Source organism: Psilocybe cubensis, chromosome 2 (genome assembly GCF_017499595.1).
Source record: "Psilocybe cubensis strain MGC-MH-2018 chromosome 2, whole genome shotgun sequence".
In the NCBI taxonomy this organism is placed as follows: domain Eukaryota; kingdom Fungi; phylum Basidiomycota; class Agaricomycetes; order Agaricales; family Agrocybaceae; genus Psilocybe; species Psilocybe cubensis.
Genome location: NC_063000.1, coordinates 374401 through 393032, shown reverse-complemented (window position 1 = coordinate 393032; position 18632 = coordinate 374401). Strand labels below are relative to the sequence as shown.

General features: G+C 48.4%; 5 protein-coding genes across 5 annotated transcripts; 4 read left to right on the top strand and 1 right to left on the bottom strand.

The window, feature by feature from the left end:
* Nucleotides 1-1496: 1496 nt before the first annotated feature.
* Nucleotides 1497-5023, top strand: JR316_0001638 (uncharacterized protein; the record flags this gene model as incomplete). Its single annotated transcript, XM_047887440.1, has 4 exons — nt 1497-1578; nt 1671-1974; nt 2027-3542; nt 3761-5023. The coding sequence occupies 4 exons, from the start codon at nt 1497-1499 to the stop codon at nt 5021-5023; spliced, it is 3165 nt and encodes a 1054-aa protein (XP_047752363.1).
* Nucleotides 5024-7131: 2108 nt separating this feature from the next.
* Nucleotides 7132-11664, bottom strand: JR316_0001637 (uncharacterized protein; the record flags this gene model as incomplete). The annotated part of the gene is made up of 14 exons (XM_047887439.1): nt 7132-7559; nt 7616-8007; nt 8060-8970; nt 9020-9081; nt 9142-9298; nt 9358-9686; nt 9740-9771; nt 9825-10135; nt 10187-10213; nt 10266-10825; nt 10890-11038; nt 11100-11214; nt 11265-11477; nt 11532-11664. 14 exons carry the CDS (start codon nt 11662-11664, stop codon nt 7132-7134), a joined length of 3819 nt encoding a protein of 1272 aa, XP_047752362.1.
* Nucleotides 11665-13053: 1389 nt separating this feature from the next.
* JR316_0001636 (uncharacterized protein) lies at nt 13054-14225 on the top strand (the record flags this gene model as incomplete). Its single annotated transcript, XM_047887438.1, has 3 exons — nt 13054-13644; nt 13697-13954; nt 14016-14225. 3 exons carry the CDS (start codon nt 13054-13056, stop codon nt 14223-14225), a joined length of 1059 nt encoding a protein of 352 aa, XP_047752361.1.
* A 423-nt stretch (nt 14226-14648) lies between these two features.
* JR316_0001635 (uncharacterized protein) lies at nt 14649-16104 on the top strand (the record flags this gene model as incomplete). Its single annotated transcript, XM_047887437.1, has 3 exons — nt 14649-14855; nt 14918-15499; nt 15550-16104. The coding sequence occupies 3 exons, from the start codon at nt 14649-14651 to the stop codon at nt 16102-16104; spliced, it is 1344 nt and encodes a 447-aa protein (XP_047752360.1).
* A 1293-nt stretch (nt 16105-17397) lies between these two features.
* JR316_0001634 (Norsolorinic acid ketoreductase) lies at nt 17398-18482 on the top strand (the record flags this gene model as incomplete). The annotated part of the gene is made up of 6 exons (XM_047887436.1): nt 17398-17475; nt 17554-17740; nt 17805-17869; nt 17937-18147; nt 18203-18244; nt 18304-18482. The coding sequence occupies 6 exons, from the start codon at nt 17398-17400 to the stop codon at nt 18480-18482; spliced, it is 762 nt and encodes a 253-aa protein (XP_047752359.1).
* Nucleotides 18483-18632: the final 150 nt, after the last annotated feature.

Genomic DNA, 18632 nt, shown 5'->3' with positions numbered 1-18632 from the left:
CAATAACTCATTTTACGGAACTGAATAGCTCAAAACGAGATTCAAATTGCAGAAACATTGATCGCCGTATCTAATCGCCAGCATACAAGCAAAGTTCAACAAGAAGACGCGCATACATACATAACAGAACGCGTGCATAAGACAAAAAATCGCCACGTATTACGCGTAAAAACACATTCGTTCACAACCGCACATTGTCGAAGGCCCACACGCGCATACCCACGTCTTGTCTAGCTCTGGTTGACCACAACGAAGTCGCGTTCATTTGGCTATTTTCATCGTCAATTTATCAGAGTTCGCACATCTCGTACCGGTGTACCCGCTCTCGTCCTCGACCTCGAGGTACCCCATAGCCGTAACAAACCGTTCCGTTCCCAACCTCAAGCGCAAGCTCAGGGTTTCCCATCCCCAAAGTCACATCATCAGCATCATCGTCATCGTCATCACAATCTTCACGAGGTTGAGGACAAGGACAAGCCCTAGGACGAGTGAATTTGGAATCTTCCAAAAGGCTGCCATTTCGCCGGCGATTCCACTATCAAAACTATAATCCAAAGAGATCGTTGACTGATAGGAAATCTGGGCCATACGCACCGGACGCCCAAGCCTCGTGTTCACAGCGTGTTCTTCTCAATCCAATCCTAGTTACGCTGGAACTGCGCGCGCGCGGTGGAAAGTATCATTCGATTCGATCGGTCGTGTTACATACGTGAATTATTGTGAGTTCTACCCACTTTTCTTCCCGCGAATCCGTCTGTCTGTCCGGTAGGCACTGCATTCGAGTCCGACGACGGGTTCCAGTTTCTACAGGCATGACATTGCTGACATACTACCCCTGCAGGCTGCCACTCTCGTTACGCCACGCCACACACTGTTCCGCTTAGCCTCCCCTCCCGTTCCCGTCCCCGTGGGCATTGGATCCGAGAAAATTCATAATAACGTACGTTTTTTTATGAGGGGATATCGCTGTCAATGTCACTGTGGGATTCTGACCGATTGGTCCTTTATACATAGGGGACTGAGGTGCTATTGGTCGGTGGACAAATTGCAGAGTTTTGGGGTGTTGTTTTCTGCATTTTTTGCAATTGTTATTTGTACCAGCTTACTGGAACTGTTACCGGTGAGTTCTGTACTTATGTACTATGCTTTCGGTCATCTTACCCCCAACTTTGATGCGAATGATTGCTAATGAATGCTGTAATTAACTAGACTGAACGCTAAAATCCTAGGATCCCATCATTCTGGGGTTGTTCGTGGGATCTTGAACGGTGAATCCCAAGATTTTGGGGTGTTGGCAGCGTGCAAGTGGTCATAAGACCCACCCCTTTCCCCAGACTCGTCCAACTCTGCGCGAATCGAATCTTCGATCCGTGTCGTCGACAATTCCTCTCTTTCGAATCTAGAGGGGAGATTACGATCGCGTGAAATCTTTATTTCCGTCCTTGCTCTTCGTTTTTTATTATTTGGTCTTTATTTCTATTTGTAAAAATTACATTATGTACAAGATGGACGAGGAGGCAGGTACAGGCGATGTGAATTGTATACCGCCACCGATTCCAGTTTCTGCTGCTGTTAGAGGTTCGTCTCCTCCTTTTTCATTCTCCATTTCATTGCTTATTGCTTGGACCTGCTCAGCATTGGCGAAATTGAACTCCACATCGTCGTCACAGAGTCCATCAGCACCATCGACACCACCGACGCCGACGAAGAGCAAGGCATTCTCGAGGCATCGACATACACACAGTTTGGGGCTGCTCACACCCACAGCATCCTCGACCTCGCTTTCGGGCCCACCCTCATCCAGCTCCCTTTCACAGTCCCAATCGCAGTCCTTGTCCTCCTCATCGACGTCATTGTTCTCGCTTTCACCTTCGCCATCACCATCACACACATCCAGATATCCATACCATCACTACCCCAACGCACACCTCGCACACGCCCAACACACGCCTCTGCGCAGCAGCACCCACCCCAGTGCTAGCTCCGGACCCAGTCGGAGTAATCACGGTTATAGTCATAGTCGCAGGCCCTCCTCGTCGACGGCCCAAGCATCGCCCTCGCCACGCTCCAGCCCCCTGTTCCAGAGACTACTTCAACCCTTCATTCGGTCTCCATCACCTGCACCTACAACTGCTGCCGCGAACGCCAGTCTTATTTCTTCAGAGTCGAACACCACTGAAAGCGTAGAAGAAACTTCTATAAACAGCAGTATAAGCAACGAAATCAATATGGCGGCACTACACTACTACCAGCATCAACCTACGCCGCCGCATCTTTACCAGAACCCGACTCAGACGCAGAGTCCGGGTCAAACACAACCTTCATCCTCTTCTATACCCCCGACGTCGACCCCAACAAGCCCTCCGAGTCGCTCAGAGCGTCTATTAAGAGACGCCCTCATCCGAGATGAACTCGAGCGCAGCTCACCTTCCGCCGGCGCCACCGCCGGCAGCGTCTCATCGTCATCCTCAGCACCACCGTCTTCGTCCAGACCGGGACATCTAAGGCGGCATTCTCACGTCCCCACCTCATCGCCATCAACATTTGGAGGGAGCTCACATTCACCGCTGGCTCAGCGGGACACAGAAGAGGGAGAGCAGAGTGGAAGGAGGAGGGAGAGCCGAGGGCAGACGGAAAGAAGGAGGGAGCAATACACGGGCTCATTCCTGTTCCGCACTGCGATGAGTAACCCGAGCGCCGGTGGGGTGTCAGTGTCACCTGAGCCGGACCATGAGCATGAACATGAAGAGGGGTCGGATATGAGTGCGAGTTTGGTGGAAAGTCTGAGTGGGAGCGGGAGTGGGAGTGGGAGAAGGACGGGGAGAGGCACGACGGACGCAAGCTCGTACTATGGCGGCGACGCAGAGAGCGGGAGCCGGGGACATGCACGGAGTGCGTCGCTCTCCCCGTCGCCTCTGAGGCGCCGACCAGGATATGCAAGTCCCGCGGAGCAGCACGCCGCCCACGCGCGCTGGCAGATGCAGTTAGCGCTCTTCGACCAGCAACAGCTACAACAGCAGGCGGCGGCGGCGGCAGGATCGAGGTCCCCGCAGCAGCCACCGCCGAGGTCCCCGCAGATGTCGCCGTACTCCTCACCCCGGTCTCCTCGCCGTCCGTCGTCACAGCCGCCCCGCGATGGCTCGAAAGGGTCGCCGATGCCTATGACACCGCATGAACAGGTGTTGCGGTCGCGCTTGGAGCGGGTCTTGGAAGCCGGCCGGGTCGTTCAAGAGCGTGAGCGTGCGAGATCCAAGTCCAAGTCCAAATCGAATTCGAGTGGTGGCCAGGATCGGGAAGTGGGAGCGGGGAGTGATATAATGAGCATTGTCAGTGGGAGTAGTGGTGGTGGTGTGGTCGAGGACGACTCTAGGAGGGGTAGGAGTGGAGGTAGGCCCAGGAGCAGCAGAACATCGATGAGTAGGGATAATGAAGTGCGAGACGAACAAGGCGGGTGGCCTTGGAGGGAGAAAGGCCGTGGATCTGGTGGTGCCGAGGATGAGCAACCTGTAGAGCCGTTTGGCTTTGGTATAGGCGATGCGGAGGTGAGTCGAGCCCTTTGATTTGTTGGATTTGCTGGGCACAGCCTATACTTTTTCTTGTTTACATTTCGTGGAGCTCTGTTTTCACGAGAGTTTCACTTGAAAACCCTCTCGCTTTCAGTACCTCTCTGTTCTTTACACTGCACGTCCCTATATTTTCATCGTTTGTGGTTTTTGACTTGATGCTGATGACTATTTTTTCATTTCCTTCATTGTCTCAGATATCGGCCAGCCCAGTATCGCTATCCATAACGTCTCTTCCAAAACCGAACTCCAATTCACCGGTTGTTTCTGGGCATAACCCAAATCTGAATCATTCCACTTCCCGTCGCCAATCGACTACACCAATGTCACATACACCCATGACACCATCGCATGTTCCAAGTACTCCTTCACGCGCAGCAGCGTTCACACCCGGTCACGGCAGAACGCGGTCAAAAACCGGTCCTGATACATCAGTACCAAATACGCCAAGTCCCAGGCGGAATACGTCCGTTGCCACGCCAAATCGTGCTGCGGCGCCGGCTTCGAGGATCCCTGTGAGACTCGATAGTTCCAAGATGAACGGGAGCCCCGCTTCTCGTGTCGGGGACAGCAGAGCCAAACGCGGGGGTGAAGGCGCCTCTCGGAATTTGGACAACTCGAGACAACAGCGGGAGGAGGATGGAGATGACGAAGATGACGAGCTGAGACTGCTCACGCCGCCGCCTACACCGCCGTTCACCGCCCGCGCATTCTCGGCCTCTCACGGGCTGTCGTTGGCTGGGAAGATGCCTCCTGGGTCTGTATTTGGGGAATATTGTCCCAGTCCGTACAAGTCGAGCTATCCCGCCGGTGTTCAGCAACCGCCCGAGACTCCCAGCAAAGCATCCGGATTGGGTCGAGGTCTGAACGGGACTGATGGCCCGAGGCGACCTGCGAACGTGCCTCTGTCTTCGTCTGGTTTAGAATTGGCATCTGAACCTAATGCAACTCGTGCAAAAGCGGGGAGGTACTTCCCAGGCGGTTCATCGTCCTCGTCTTCTGCAAGCTCGTCTGATGGGTCGGAACCCCACTCTCCCGGCGACGGTGCCGCGGTGCCCTTTGATCCTACTGTGCTGGACGGTCCGTCCTTGTCCTCGCCTGCCGTTAACCAATTGCAGTATTTGCAGAAGACACACCAGTATCAACAGTCTGCGGGGTCTTCATCTGCAGCTGGGGCAAGGATGGCTCCCTCGACAAGACCTGCATTCAACGCGCGCAAAGCCTCTGAGCGCTGTCGTGCTATAGAAGGTTATGTGAGCTTTGCGAGTGTAGAGGGACTCGGTGAGCCGCCAGGTGCGGCGTTTGGGGACGAGAACGAGGCTGGTGCTAATGCTGGCTCCGGAACTGCTGGCACTGGAAACGGAGGTGGTATGCTAGGCGTTGCTTGGGGTGGCTGGAGGAGGTTATTGGGCGTCGGCGGCTCTGCAGCGCAGGCGCAAGACGAAGGTGTCGTGCTTTGAAATTTATCGCTATGCTTTGACTTTTTCTTCGTTTTTTCCTGTGGTTTTTCTGTACACTTTCATATCGGTTGTTTTCCGGAATATGCTTTCCCTGTCCTCTCGTTTTTCCTTCGTTTCATCTTCTCAAACCTCTCCATTTATGCTCACAAATTGTACTCTACTTATACTTTACTTTTGAATCACGTTTGGGTTGTAGATGATTTTCTCTTTTTCGGTGTAACATACTATGAACATTCTTTTTGGTCTGGGATTTATGTTTTACACTATCGGTTATGATTCATCGTTAATGCACTTTTTGTGTTTTAAAAAAAGCCAAACTTTCATTAAACTACGTAGATATAAAGTCGTACCATAAGAAATATATAGAATACAAAGTTCAAAAAACGAGATTCTGGAATCTGAGGTTCTCTTGCAAATTTTTTCGTGGAAGCCGTAACCGTTGGGGTAATTATGTCGTGAACGAGTCACTGAATTGTTCCCCACAAATGCGGGGAATTGAAGAAGGAATCAATAAATAAAACACGATGCAGACTCCGGACCTCGGGAACGTGTTTTCGAAACAGCTTGCGGGAAGAGTGACTAGGCTTGCAATATACGCGTAGTATGCTTGGTACCGTAATGAGTTGGAACTTCGTTTTCATACCCGACCGGCCGACCCCACGCGTTCGTTGGAACGCGCCATCTCGGGCATCGTTCATAGTAAGAGAGGCAACGTATGAACCGCAACTTAGAGGGAACTAGACAGGAATAATTACTAAACGTCGTAATTGTAAAATAAAAACGGATCAAAGTTAACGATTAGTATAATTCACGGTGTGAAGCTAAGGCTGGGCGAATATGCCGTGTAAGAAGAAGACACACAAGCGTATTGAAGGGATTTAGACTGGGTTTTGCAACTATTTTGGTGGCATTTTCTGAGCGGTTGCGTACATGGCGGACCAGTTTTTGAAACTGGTTTTTTTTATTCGCATCAGGGAGGTCGTTTGGTAAGGCAGGTCGCACATCTGCAGGAAAAAAAAGAATTCAGTAGTGGTACGGTTGGCGGCATGCGCTTAACAGAGCTAAAAAAATAGGGGTGTAATTAAATTTTTTCGAAAGTGCACTGATGATTCCAAGTTTTCCAACATCTTCTGCAAAGGGAAATCCAAATTTGCATCTGAGACGCAAATACACTATTTTCATATCAATACTTGGGCCGTCGGGCTTGAATTTTGAATTATGGGAAGAGCTTGCAGCAAAGCATCAACATACCATCCAGTTTGAAAAGGAAATGGCTCTAGGAATGCTGCTGATGTGGTGCTATTGTTGTTAGTTCTCATAACTCAACTTTTTGTAAATCGACGATTTTGTGAGTTTCAGTGATTTAGCCATCTTTAAATTTGATGCCCCGCTTAGTGAAATTGATTGTCCGTGTACGTCTATCTATCGATATGAGAATATCTTGAATCCACAAAGAGAGGAAGGATTGTGAATAAACCAATACTTGTAACACATATAGTGGAAGCATCTTTAAGAGACCTTCAGATTGCTTTGAAAACTGCAAAGTACAAGGGGAACGATATATTTGAGATTTGAGACTGAATTTACAGAGACAGAATCCCGCTGAATCGTGCGGCAAAACAACGATTTTAAAGCGATTCTGCGTCTTCCCGCGTTTCTGATGACCAGAATCGTTTCCAAGTCGCGTCGGTGAATTGCCTCTGGATTCCCCTCTGAAATCCCTATTATTGAAGCCATACCATTTTTATTTCGAAATAAAGCTTGATTAAAATCGGTTCTAGGTATGCATGGTCTGCCTCGTGTGCGGGGACGACCCATGATCCTGGGGAGACGGGAATGTGTCCCCATCTACAGGCCGAAGGATTACACAAAGACTTGTACATCTCTAATACCTGCGATTTATTCGGGATGCAATTGTTGCTTGCTTCCCCAAATTTTTGATGAAGTAGTGCCCTGGGTAAACAAGAAAGTGAAAAAGGTTCTGTGATGGGAGGCTATTACTACAAACTGCAGCTGTCCACACAAGCCAGGCCCGTCCGGAAGGATCTTAAATGTCCCATAGCTGGGCGACGGCACAACGTTCTTCCACAAGTGTTGAGGATGCAGGTTTACCGTGGGCTAGTAAGGCGAGGTCCAAACGGTCGTCTGGAACCCTGACTCTTCGCCACAGAGATGGGTGGCAAAGAAGCCGTCTGCAGGATCATTTGACGCATCAAGGCCTCCATCGACTCGAACCGGAGTTCCGCTTTGGCCTGCATAGAGGCCAGTTGCTCCTCGACGCGACTTTCCAGCCTGCTCATACGTTCTTCGACCTTGGCGTCAATGGCTGCTAGCCCTGCTGTCAATTTCTGCTCCATGCTCAGGACTCGCTGCTGGAGAGAAGAAAGGACCTGCTCGGTAGATGTATGCTGACCGGCGACGATGGAATCCTGTATTCGAACCAAAGGATGATTGAGTTTGTGTCCCGGTGAGGGGCCCTCCGGCGAGCTTCGCAGTCTTCGAGAATCGCAGTCAATACAGATGTACGTATCGCGCACTGTAATAGGCTATTTCAGACGCGCGTCATCAAATAGGGAAAGATAAAGCGCTTACCGCATACTACACATGCCCAACAAGGCGTAGTTACCCGCTTATTACAGCAGGCGCACGTCGGTTCCGAAACTGCTTCTTCAGCATCTTGTCTCTGCGTATGGTTTACATCCGAATGAAGGCCGGCAGATTCGAGAGCTCGAAAGATGCCTTTGGTACGGCTGACTACCGTCCGAGCAGATTCGACCACTTTGGCAAAATAGAAGTCGTGCAGCGTCTCTTCGACTTTGATGATGTCGTGTGACGCATCGTGCGTAAACCCGCGCTTCGACGGCGTCTTGTCGATACAAACTGAACACAACTCGATGTTATCTGAGAGATCCTCTGAGATACAGTGTATACACAGGTTTCGGCTTTTAGTTATCCGCCTTTCACACCAATCGCAACCCCACGAGCTATGGGAGGGTTATATTAGCATCCATAGTATTACAAGCCAGGACGACGTACGGGTGCCAAGGGAGCTTCTGGATCTCGAATTGAGCCAGTGCGTGGTAGAAACGGGCTTCCGACGGGTTTAATTCCCGTCGAAGGTATTCCAGCTCTGCACTTTCAGAAACATTCAACGGATTTTGAGGAGTAAGTCCCATGCTGACTATTAGGGAACGAGTGGTAAGCTCGACGAAGCGTTTCCGCTCCGTGAACCTGGCTTCGAAAAATTGTCGCGACCATAGTTTTGCTTGTGCTTGGTGAATCGCGGCATTGCAGACGAACGCCCATCTGGCCTTTGCCGGATCTTCAGAGAATCGGTCTGGGGTATATCTATACCTCACGAGCGAAGGAGGAGTCCGCCTCAAATGGATTGGCTGATAATAAGGCTCCTCTGGGTGTAGTTTCTTTCTTCGATCGCTCCAGCTCATCACTATGGTGTCTGTGGATATATTGTAAGAGCCCGAGCCGCGCTTGGATAAATCTGAAGAATCGTCTGTTAGGACGAAATAGAAGTCGTAGCCGAGGTCCGTCTGTTTGACCCGTCCCTGGAACGCGAATGTGGATGAGAAGTCTTCGCCCTTGCCAATTAACACTGAATGATCTGGGGACATTCTGAAGGAAAGGCGTAGGATGTATGTGATGAGGTCTTGGCCTTCCGTTCGAGAGCAATGGCCGGTCCATGTGCCTTGAATTGCATGAGCAGTCCGGGCAAGGCGAGCAGGCTCGAATTCAAAGTACTCCGTGGCAAGATACGCGTCCTGTATACCGTACCGCAAGATTGAAGAAACAGGTAAAGTCGCGACCTTCTCCTTTATACATTGCAGAGGCAAAGGCTCGACGTCCAAGGATCCGGACTCATCGTCATTGACCCATGACCCGAAGGAGTTGTGGATAGGCGCCCGCTTGATGTCTCCATACGAAAGTTGGAACTATGCCCTTTCAGTAATGGTTAAAACGGTAGAACTTCCCAGTACTCACGATACCGAAAGCAAAATTGCCCAGACGACCTTGCACATCGAGATGGGTTTGTTTGAAAACCGCTGGATTCACGTGGCCGTGAGTATGGCGTGGCGACGCATCAAAATTTCGTGTCTTCTTACCTTCCAAACTTTGGATCCGATAGTCGATGGACAACAAGATCGACACCAGCGATTCGCTATGGGCGGCTAACTCCTCTGTGTGAATAACATGCCTGCATGCAATCATCATAATTTTCAAATGACGACGAAGTAGAAGGTAGAGGAGCGGGAAAATATACTGTGAGCATGATTGGGTCAGTGCCGTTCAAATCCTCAGATCTCACAAGATGTACTCACTCGTTCTATTCTTCCTTCCCCAGTTACAAGGGAGACAGTAGCTGGGGTATCCAATTCAAATGAAACGCTGTTTAAATTTCTCTGGAGCCTTTCCTCCTCTGCTGTAGCATAGGCATCCGTAATCCTCGCCAAGTCTGGATCTTGCATCACTTTATGATTAGCTGAACGGGTGGATCGTAGAAGAAGCTCTATTCTCCAGAAGGACTCATGGAATAGATACTCGTCCACCGCATGCCTGTTTGACGGAAGAACGTGTTCCAATGTTTGGAACATCGTTTGAACAAGCGAGTATATTTTATTTTTATACATCGAAATACTTGCTTGCCAACCTAGAAGTGTGCATTATAGTCAATTCAAACCGAAAGTACTACACGAAACTCACCGACTGCCCAATATGCGATCCAGTGTGGAAGACTGTAATATATACGTGAGTAAGGTTAAAATCGGTTGATTAGCCACATACTAACCTCCACCCGTCTGGCCGCTCCTTGACAAAGGTATTCACTTCTTTCACACTTACAAATCCCGTCCCGTCGTCATCGACCGCTTCCAGGATGGGTTGGACGTATGCTGCGTTTATGTAGGCCAGAGCCCACTTATCGTCTTGCCTCTTAAATGCGCTGCTAGAAGGAGATCGTAAAGGCGGACGATGCAGTGGCGATGTTAATCCAGTGCCCTCTATGATTGGAGAGTCTTTCCTAGCCTTACTGAGCTTATCGGTGTAGTAGTCGTGAAGAGCCAACACAAAATGCCTGGCTTTAACACTGCCTTTCCAACTCTATAAAGCAGAGTAAGTGTTTTACTCCATAGTCATAGTGAATTGACATGCCATGTCTTTCCAGATTTTTTGAAGATCCTAATTGCGTTCAAGTCACACACAGACACCGAAATAATGTCGAAGAACTCACCGGATCGAGGATTTGGTCGTGAGCGCCAGCAGTTAGCGTTTGAATCACTCGATCAGATTCGTGGATAACTGTGTCCTCCATCTGCCTTTTCTGCATCTCCAGTTTTCTCTCGAAAAGGACCATGTTTCGCTCGAAGGCCTCATCTATGTCCTCTGCCACCTCCTTGAGCAAACGTTTCCTTATTGAAGGCAAGTCGCTCGATCTTCTTGATGTATCTCTCCCCGATATCCTAGAGGAGGCTTCACCGCTTCGCAGAACAAGTTCTTCGAGGGATTCATCATTGCTCAAGCACGCCTTCACTCCACCGTGCTCTTCAATGAATTTCTTCAAATCATGCTCTCGTACAGTTTCCAGCCTGCGAAAAAGAGCCAACGTGTCCTGGATTCTATCTTCGATGGAGCGAAGCCGACTCTCGATCCCAGTCAATTTATCATTCGCCACGTCAACTCCCAACGATGTGTGCATTGCGAATGCAAGCTCCACCTTCCGTCTATATTCTTCAAACCGTGTAACATATTCGGCTAGACGTGTCTCGTAAGCAGTTGCCTTGACGGTTCTGGCTGCATTTTTTGTTGACAGGTAAGTTATTCCATAGAGCTAACCGAGAATGTTATCAATACTCACCGAGTAAGCCCTTTTTCAGATATGCGTCGCAGTCTGATGCGCAACTCCTCACATCCTTCGCGATGATAGTCATCAGCCCCTTCAATCGCTCAGCGATGGACACTCCATCATGTCCCTGGGCGATGTTTGAGTGGCGAAAATGTCGAAGCCTGCGAGGTAACAAATATTCGCATCAGTCTGTGCGATAAGATATCTACTGGTAGTACTTACTCGAAGAAAACAGCCATGAGATCCCGCATCTGAAATTTTACGGCCAGCACTTTTCGTTCATTTTCTCTTCGCGACACATCAAGGGTGATGACTAGAATAAAAGCTCCAACAGCGGCTTGGCCAGGATTGAGTGTGTTGAATTTCTGCGGCAGATATAGAACGTACCTCCGATGAATGGATGGAGTTGTCCAAGGCATTGCAAACCCTTCACAGTGGCCTGCGCGGCTTCCGAAAACGTATTCATCGACTCTTCGATATTCTTTGATTCTGAGGTGATCCCTCGCGGCCGGGCAGCTATCAGTTCTGCATTCGCCTCGTAAAAGTTGTGGAACCACGCCCAACGCGCATCTGTCTCTGACTCCATAGAGTCCAAAGTATCTGTCAAACCTGATTAACGGCAGGGTCAACCACGTTCACTTCATGGAGACATACTCATCCTCTTATCATCTTTTTCCCCCGTTGCTGGAACTGAGAGGGTGGATGTATATGCCTCAACGAGTAGCGTTTCATGAACTTCGTCAGGCTCAGAAGTGAAGTTGTTTGGAGTAAGGTAGGTCGGCCCCATGTTTGCTCCTGAATAAAGTGGAAATGGAAGTAGAAGTAGCTTCGTCTAGAGTTCCAGAGGAACGTGAGATATATGTCTGATTTCGCTTCGATGACACCTTTTGATATGTTAACGAGATGACTGCAAGTATGAGAACGCCGTAAGCGATTGCCGCTAATAGCGAAGGTTTGATCTCAGGATGATTGGGTGGACTCAGGTTCCAGCAAGCTATGTTAATTACCATGGCAAAGCATGTATAGCCCTCTGTGACTAAAAACCATAAAACCATGAAAAGTTTCTCTAGAGTGGCTGCACGCCTGTGCCTTTTTCATAGTCTTTGATGTCGAGCAAGAGATTTATACTTAGCTGCATAGAAAATTTACGATGCAGTGGTGTTCGGGATTTAAAAATAGAACAAAGAACTAGCGTCTCATGATATTAAACACTAGAAATCTTGGCAAAGAGCGCTGATTGAAAGGACGCCCGTGTCAAGAACTGTGATCTGGGTATACGCTTTTGATGTGGTCGCTAGATTGGGAACAATCACAGTGGCAGATGAGGACAAGGGGTAACATCAACAGCCCACCGGTACTATATCATTCAAGTTGTAAGATTAGACGCTCTATTTGAATTCAGTCTCCTGGAAAGCGGACCCAGAGATATATAGGTATAACACCCGCAACGCCAATCCCAGAGCTTTTGTTCCGTTAGAAACTTACACGGGGAAAGCCCAAGATCTTCCGCTCCACAATTCAACGAATTTAAGTTTCCAACCTCAACCGAATAGACGCCTATCCGGATCAACATGCAAGCTGGTCCCCACTCGACGGTGTAAGCGCTTCGATAACTACTGTTGGCCTTCAAAGTCAGTTTGGTTAACTACGATTGGGATGCAATTGCCTCGTCGAGAGACAAGTATTCTCAGGGTAGTTGCTTCTAATAGTACCCCTTGAAGCCATGTCTCGTGGTGAGTAATGAAAAGATTCATCAACGCACTTAGACTCCGAGTTTGACGATTGTGTGGATGTGGTCTATGAGTCCTTCATCTGCCCCAATGAAACGCTGAAAGCCATTCAGGATACATTTTTTAAATAGCTGAACGCCTTTTCACAGTGACTCCTATTAATTATAACCTTTACAATGATGTAGTAGAGTCATACTACATTAGAACATTTATGCTCGTCTATCGAAAGCGATGCAAATAACACGAACTGCTCTCAGATTCTGTAATGCCATGCAGGATATGTGCTTAGCTTGGTCAAGGCTTCAGTCAGAGGTTGTAGTTGCAATAGGGGCTCCGGAACTGATCGACATAAGAATCCACGGAAGTTAACCTTAACCGCATGTGGGAACATGACCTAAAACCACCGTGGCGACCTGTATCATTTTTGTCCTTTGCTTCCAACTTCCATGGCCAATGAATCAGAACCTCCCTCGACGCCTCCGGTGTTGACAGATGTATGCGACACGGCAACAGCAGATCCACCACCACCGTACCCGTACCCATCAAGAGAGCGGCGAGTGCGCACATCAAGAAGGAGCCAGCACTCCCGGCTACAGATCTCCCAAAGCTCCTCGGGAGATACACAGTATCCAACAGATGATTATGCTGATGAAGATGTTCTGCCAACGGAGACGACGCCATTCCTTGGAACGAATACCCATCCACGCTATGTACACCAGGGGCCTGCGTCTGGCAGACCACGTTCCCATTCATTCACGAGCACCATGTCTGCTGCGCCGTCGCTAGCCCATACTGTGCTTTCGCTATTCCAAGGAGATGAGGACGATACGCCTTTGAGAGTAGTTGGACAGTCAGACTCCACTGTGCCAGCCACTTCTACTCAGCAACGAGGGACGGGATTCTTCTCCAGAGCTGCATGGAAACGATATTTCCGCCCTATATTCGTCAAGTCTTACTACAGGGCATTATTCCACCTGGCAGTGCTGAACTTTCCATACGGACTGATAGCATGGGTATACCTGTTTGTGTTCACAGTGGTGCGTCTGTATCATCATGTTATGTTTCTCGATTGTCTGATTCAGTTGAAAGACTGGAACAACGCTCCTGGTAGCATTACCACTGGGCGCTGTTCTTTGCTTCTTCGATTTGCTGGGGGCTAGAGCGTTCGCGAGGGGAGAGCTTGCACTTCAGACTCGGTTTCACGCGCCATTCAATCATACCCCACCTTATCCGCCTCGGCCCATATTCACCCGTTATCGAGAACCAACATCAACGGAAGTCGAGATGGGTCACACAAGACAGGGTTTAGTTCGCGAAAACTCGTTCTATAAAAACACCTATGCCATGGTGCGCTGCCATCTATTCAAAGATCTTATAGAGTCGATGCTCAATCTCACGGTTTTTATAGTTCACAGACCCTACATCGTATCAGGCTCTATTCTATTTCATCGTTATCAAACCCGCCATCACATTACTCATCTCCATCGCTATTGTAGCGATTGGCATCCCTGCATTTGTGCTTGTCCTCCCTGCCCCTGCAATGCTGAGAGCGGTGAGAAAGGTCGGGATATGGCAAGCCAATGTCGCTGTGGAAGGTTTGTATGTTGCTGTTAGATGATTTGTACTATTACTTGCTTGATCTCGCTGATACAATATTAATTAATACTATGCATGAGCACGAACTATTGGAAGCCTGATCTCTGTATTCCTGGACAAGTTAATTGTGAGTTCTATCTCAAAGTTTTCGAAACAAATCAGCTGTATCATACACTGTATAATTCAGAGGAGTTAGACGTTTACTCCCCTGTTTTAATTAGCTATTAGGCAGTCCCAGATGTACAAGGCATGTAACAGTCGCTCATGTCAAAAGGTTGGATTCCCTTGATCCCGATTAGACTATAAACGGCTGCACGGCAGGTCAGGTCACACATATGTCACAGACTGTTGACGGCGGCGACGGGGGATAGCTTTGGCTTTGTTCTCTGATATCGCCTTCGCCCAAGACCTTTTTCTGGTTTACTGGGTATTGAAAAGTTCCCCGATGCTACACTTCCCATCTAGTGTTAATGGAATACCACGGCGTTCCGATAGTCTGCATCTCAATGCTACCCAACAGAAGTCATCATCGCACCCAATATTTCTGAAAGTGGAGGAAGAACTTCACGACGCTAGAAGAGTACATTCCGACGGACAGGAGGATGACTTGCGATCAGCTTTGAGCATGGTCATAAACAGGGTCTCCGAATTGGTGAGTAAACCCCCTGTTAAATCTCTTGGGTTCTTGTTCATCGATGGTGGAACTTTTCACAGTCTGCACTGCTCAGCGAAGCGTACAAAACGCAAGCTGATCTCGAAGTTCAACTCAACGTGGCCAAGTCTAATTTGCAGCTGGTTATAGCCAACAACGAGATGTTGGAAGATGCGCTCAAAAGAGATACAACGGGACAGTCCAAAGACGTCGGTTGGCGTCGAACTAGCGCTCGAGAAGCAGAGAACCCAAGAACGTCATTAGAACGTTCACAATCTGTAGATCACTACGTTCCGTCCTCAGATCCATCGCCTCCTCCGTCAGCCAGTACACCATCGACCCAGGACAATCGCTTTTTTAAATTTCGCTTTAGTGGGAACACAAACACCAACCCTCGACCGGCGAGTCGCCCCAGTACTCCATCTGGCTCTTCATCCCTGGTTTCGAGCCCTCAAATCCCTGGAGTGCAGACTCATCATCTAACGTCACCTTCGATGCCATCGTTGTCGTCGGTACGCTCGAAAGAGCTGGAGGAGTTGAGTGCGGAGTTAGAGAAGGAAAGAAAGGCCAAGAAAAAAATCGCAGAGGAGAAAGCAGCTTTGGAGGAGGAACTAGAGTCTCTTTCGCAGGCCTTGTTCGAAGAGGTGTGTATTTCCAATTCTCATCCTCCAGATTAATTTCAATTTGATTACAGGCGAACAAAATGGTGGCCACGGAAAGGAAGATGCGCGCAGAGACTGAGGATGAACTCAAAGAAGTCAAACTGGAGAAGGAGGCTCTCAAGAGCGCTTTGCGCTTGATTGACGTCGAGAATGCACATCTACGAGAGTCAAACCCACTGGCCTCTCCAAAGCCAGAAGTGAACCATTCTACCACCAGCTATCCACGCGGCCATTCACGGTCATCATCAGAAGTGGCAATCAAATCTCGCCCAGATTCCCTAGTCTTGGAGGCTTACCCACCCCTTCCACCTTCACCTGCCCCAGATGCCGTCCGACATGAGGATGATCACCCGCTGGAAGCAAACACACTGCTATCACCACCAGTACAGTCACCAGAGGACGACTCTCAACCAACGCCTCGCTTCCGCATCGCGAATATGCCGGTTCAGGATGATGTGTTTGGTTCATCGGCGTGGGCTGATGTACCCAGCTCAACGCCGAGCTCGCCTCACTCGTCGTCCCACTCATCTCAGTCGCAATCACCGCCTTTGATTCAGTCAGCGGCGATGTTTGCTGCAATACATTGATATCGTGGCCATGTGCTCGTCACCTTTGCCTGCAATTCTATCGTCGATCAGGTTTATTGGACTTTATTTAACATTTTCTTTCAGCTTGGGGCGGACATAGCACCATCCTGGTAGTTATTGCCTTCAAACCGACAATAGATCGACGGCTTGACGATCTCCATCAAGTACCTGCTGATTTCTGAATGATCTCCTCTGCGCCAATTCCCGGCCCTTTGCGATCATCAGCAACCGCAATCATCTCCACCTTGCATTTTTTCCAATTTTATCGCTGTTGTTTTTTATCATTACTCATCGAGATGTTTTCGGTTTTTACTTCCTAATGACATTGGTTAATGTATGCAATTGACTCTAATACCTATATCTCTTTTCTGTATCCTTGTTTTATCTTCTTCCCATTGCCGCGCAGGGCTGACTGTAGTGGGGCGCACGCACTGATTTGATGCAAGGCACACCCTTGCATATACTGGCTGATGGATTCTGAGCGCGCAATTGAATATCTTTACCGACAACATCAGAAAGGTTTGAATTGACCTTGAAGATATTAATAGCACAATAAATCTGTGGTGGGCGCTAACCGGGAGACATAACCTCGAGTCCCTGCTTTGGCATCTTTCTAGATTCGCGCTATCAAACATCGCTATTTACAGGCATGCGACAATCAAGTTGGGGGGCTAGAGAGCGTGAGTAATTGATAACTAAGGAAATCTTGTGATCTTCAACCTAGTACATACCCTTACATAGCCCTCCACAGTCCCACTTAGCCCTCTCTAATAGCTTTCCTGGTTATTACTTCTCCATAATAAGCATTTATGCAAACACGCTAACAACACAGTAATATCGACTCACCATTTCTAATCGTGGAAATGCTCGCTGGATTCAAGCTGGATTGTATCATCAAGCATTTTGATGGACATGACAAACACTGAAATGAAATGGGTTGTCCGCAAGTTCCAAAACAAGACTGCCAAGCCTTGGTTCGTAAGGCTGAAAAATAACTCGAAGTAAACGTCATTGCCCGTGATATATGTTGGTTTGCTAATTACAAACACACATCTGCTGCCGTCGTTTCGAGTCGTTGGCGGCAGCACACTTCAATGCTCGATTTGATATCCTCTGGACGAGTATGTCAGCTGTAGGACACCGCAATAGGCACTCTGGTGTCGTCGTGTCTCAAATCATGCATAAGCACCAAGCAGGGGCCCACCTATATAACGCCGTTTCTCTGGCTGTTTTAGCATCACACAACTTCACCATCTCCAAACAAAGTACACCATACCCATAGAAATTAGCCTCATGTCTTCTCCATCTACTGTTTATCTTATCACTGGCGCCAACCGTCCACGTGGTGTTGGTACGATCACCTTCCTTCTCGTCTTGAAATCAGCGTCTCATTGTTTACGTTCCATTCTAGGCTATGCCCTTACTGCACTGATACTCTCCAAACACGAGGATGCGTTCGTTTACGCAACTGCCAGGGATCCGAGCAAGGCCCCGGCGCTTGACGAACTCAAGAAGAAATATCCCTCCAGACTAGCGATTGTCAAGTGGGTTGCCGCGGATGTCGAAGGCAATAAGGCTTTGGCAAAAGAAATCGAAGAGCGTCATGGAAGGGTGGACACCGTTATCGGAAATGCCAGTAAGTGTTCAACGTTCAAGTCCTGTCGACACACCAGAATTTATACTGAATCCGGGATTCTTAGGCTTGCTTGCGGGAAATAATAGAGTAAATGACGTCCTCGTTAGTGATCTGGAGGACCATTTCAAGGTATGCCGCTGAACATAATTGAAATGATATATGGATATTTTCTGACGATGCATCATCTTCATGTCAGGCTAATGTACTTGGCCCGGTCGTACTATTCCAAGCTCTGTACAACCTGTTGAAGAAAAGCAAGCAGCCTCGCTTCGTGCCTATCAGTAGTCTTGTTGGATCAATTTCGGAGCCAACTATATCTCTCGATATGAGGAATACCCCATACGCGTCCAGCAAAGCGACTTTGAACTGGATTACCCGTAAAATCCACTACGAAAACGAGTGGCTCAGTGAGTTATAGTCTTTTAACGATATGAACCAATGAGAATACTAACATTACCTTAGTTACATTTCCTCTCTCTCCAGGCGGTGTCGACACAGATATGTGTAAGTCCTGACAACAAACCTTTTGTTGTTTAATACTAAACACTAATTTAACATAACAGTTGACTATAGCAAAGAGACAGATGCATCCGGAGCTCTGCAAGCCGTCATTCAGACATATGGAGAATTTCCAACTGCAGATAAGGTTGCTGTTCTTTTGTTGAACATTATCGACGAGTCGACTAGGGAAAAAGATGGAGGGCAATTCATCAATGTTGACGGAAGCAGGGCGTCCTGGTAATTTGTCTCTAGCAGTTTATATTCAAGTAATTGAATATCCAAATTCCAATTTGTTTCACGCAACCGAATGTGCTGATCAATATGAATGCATCTTCATGCTTATCTTTCCTGCCGGAATCTATTCTAATCATTCAAGAACTATACTAAGAAA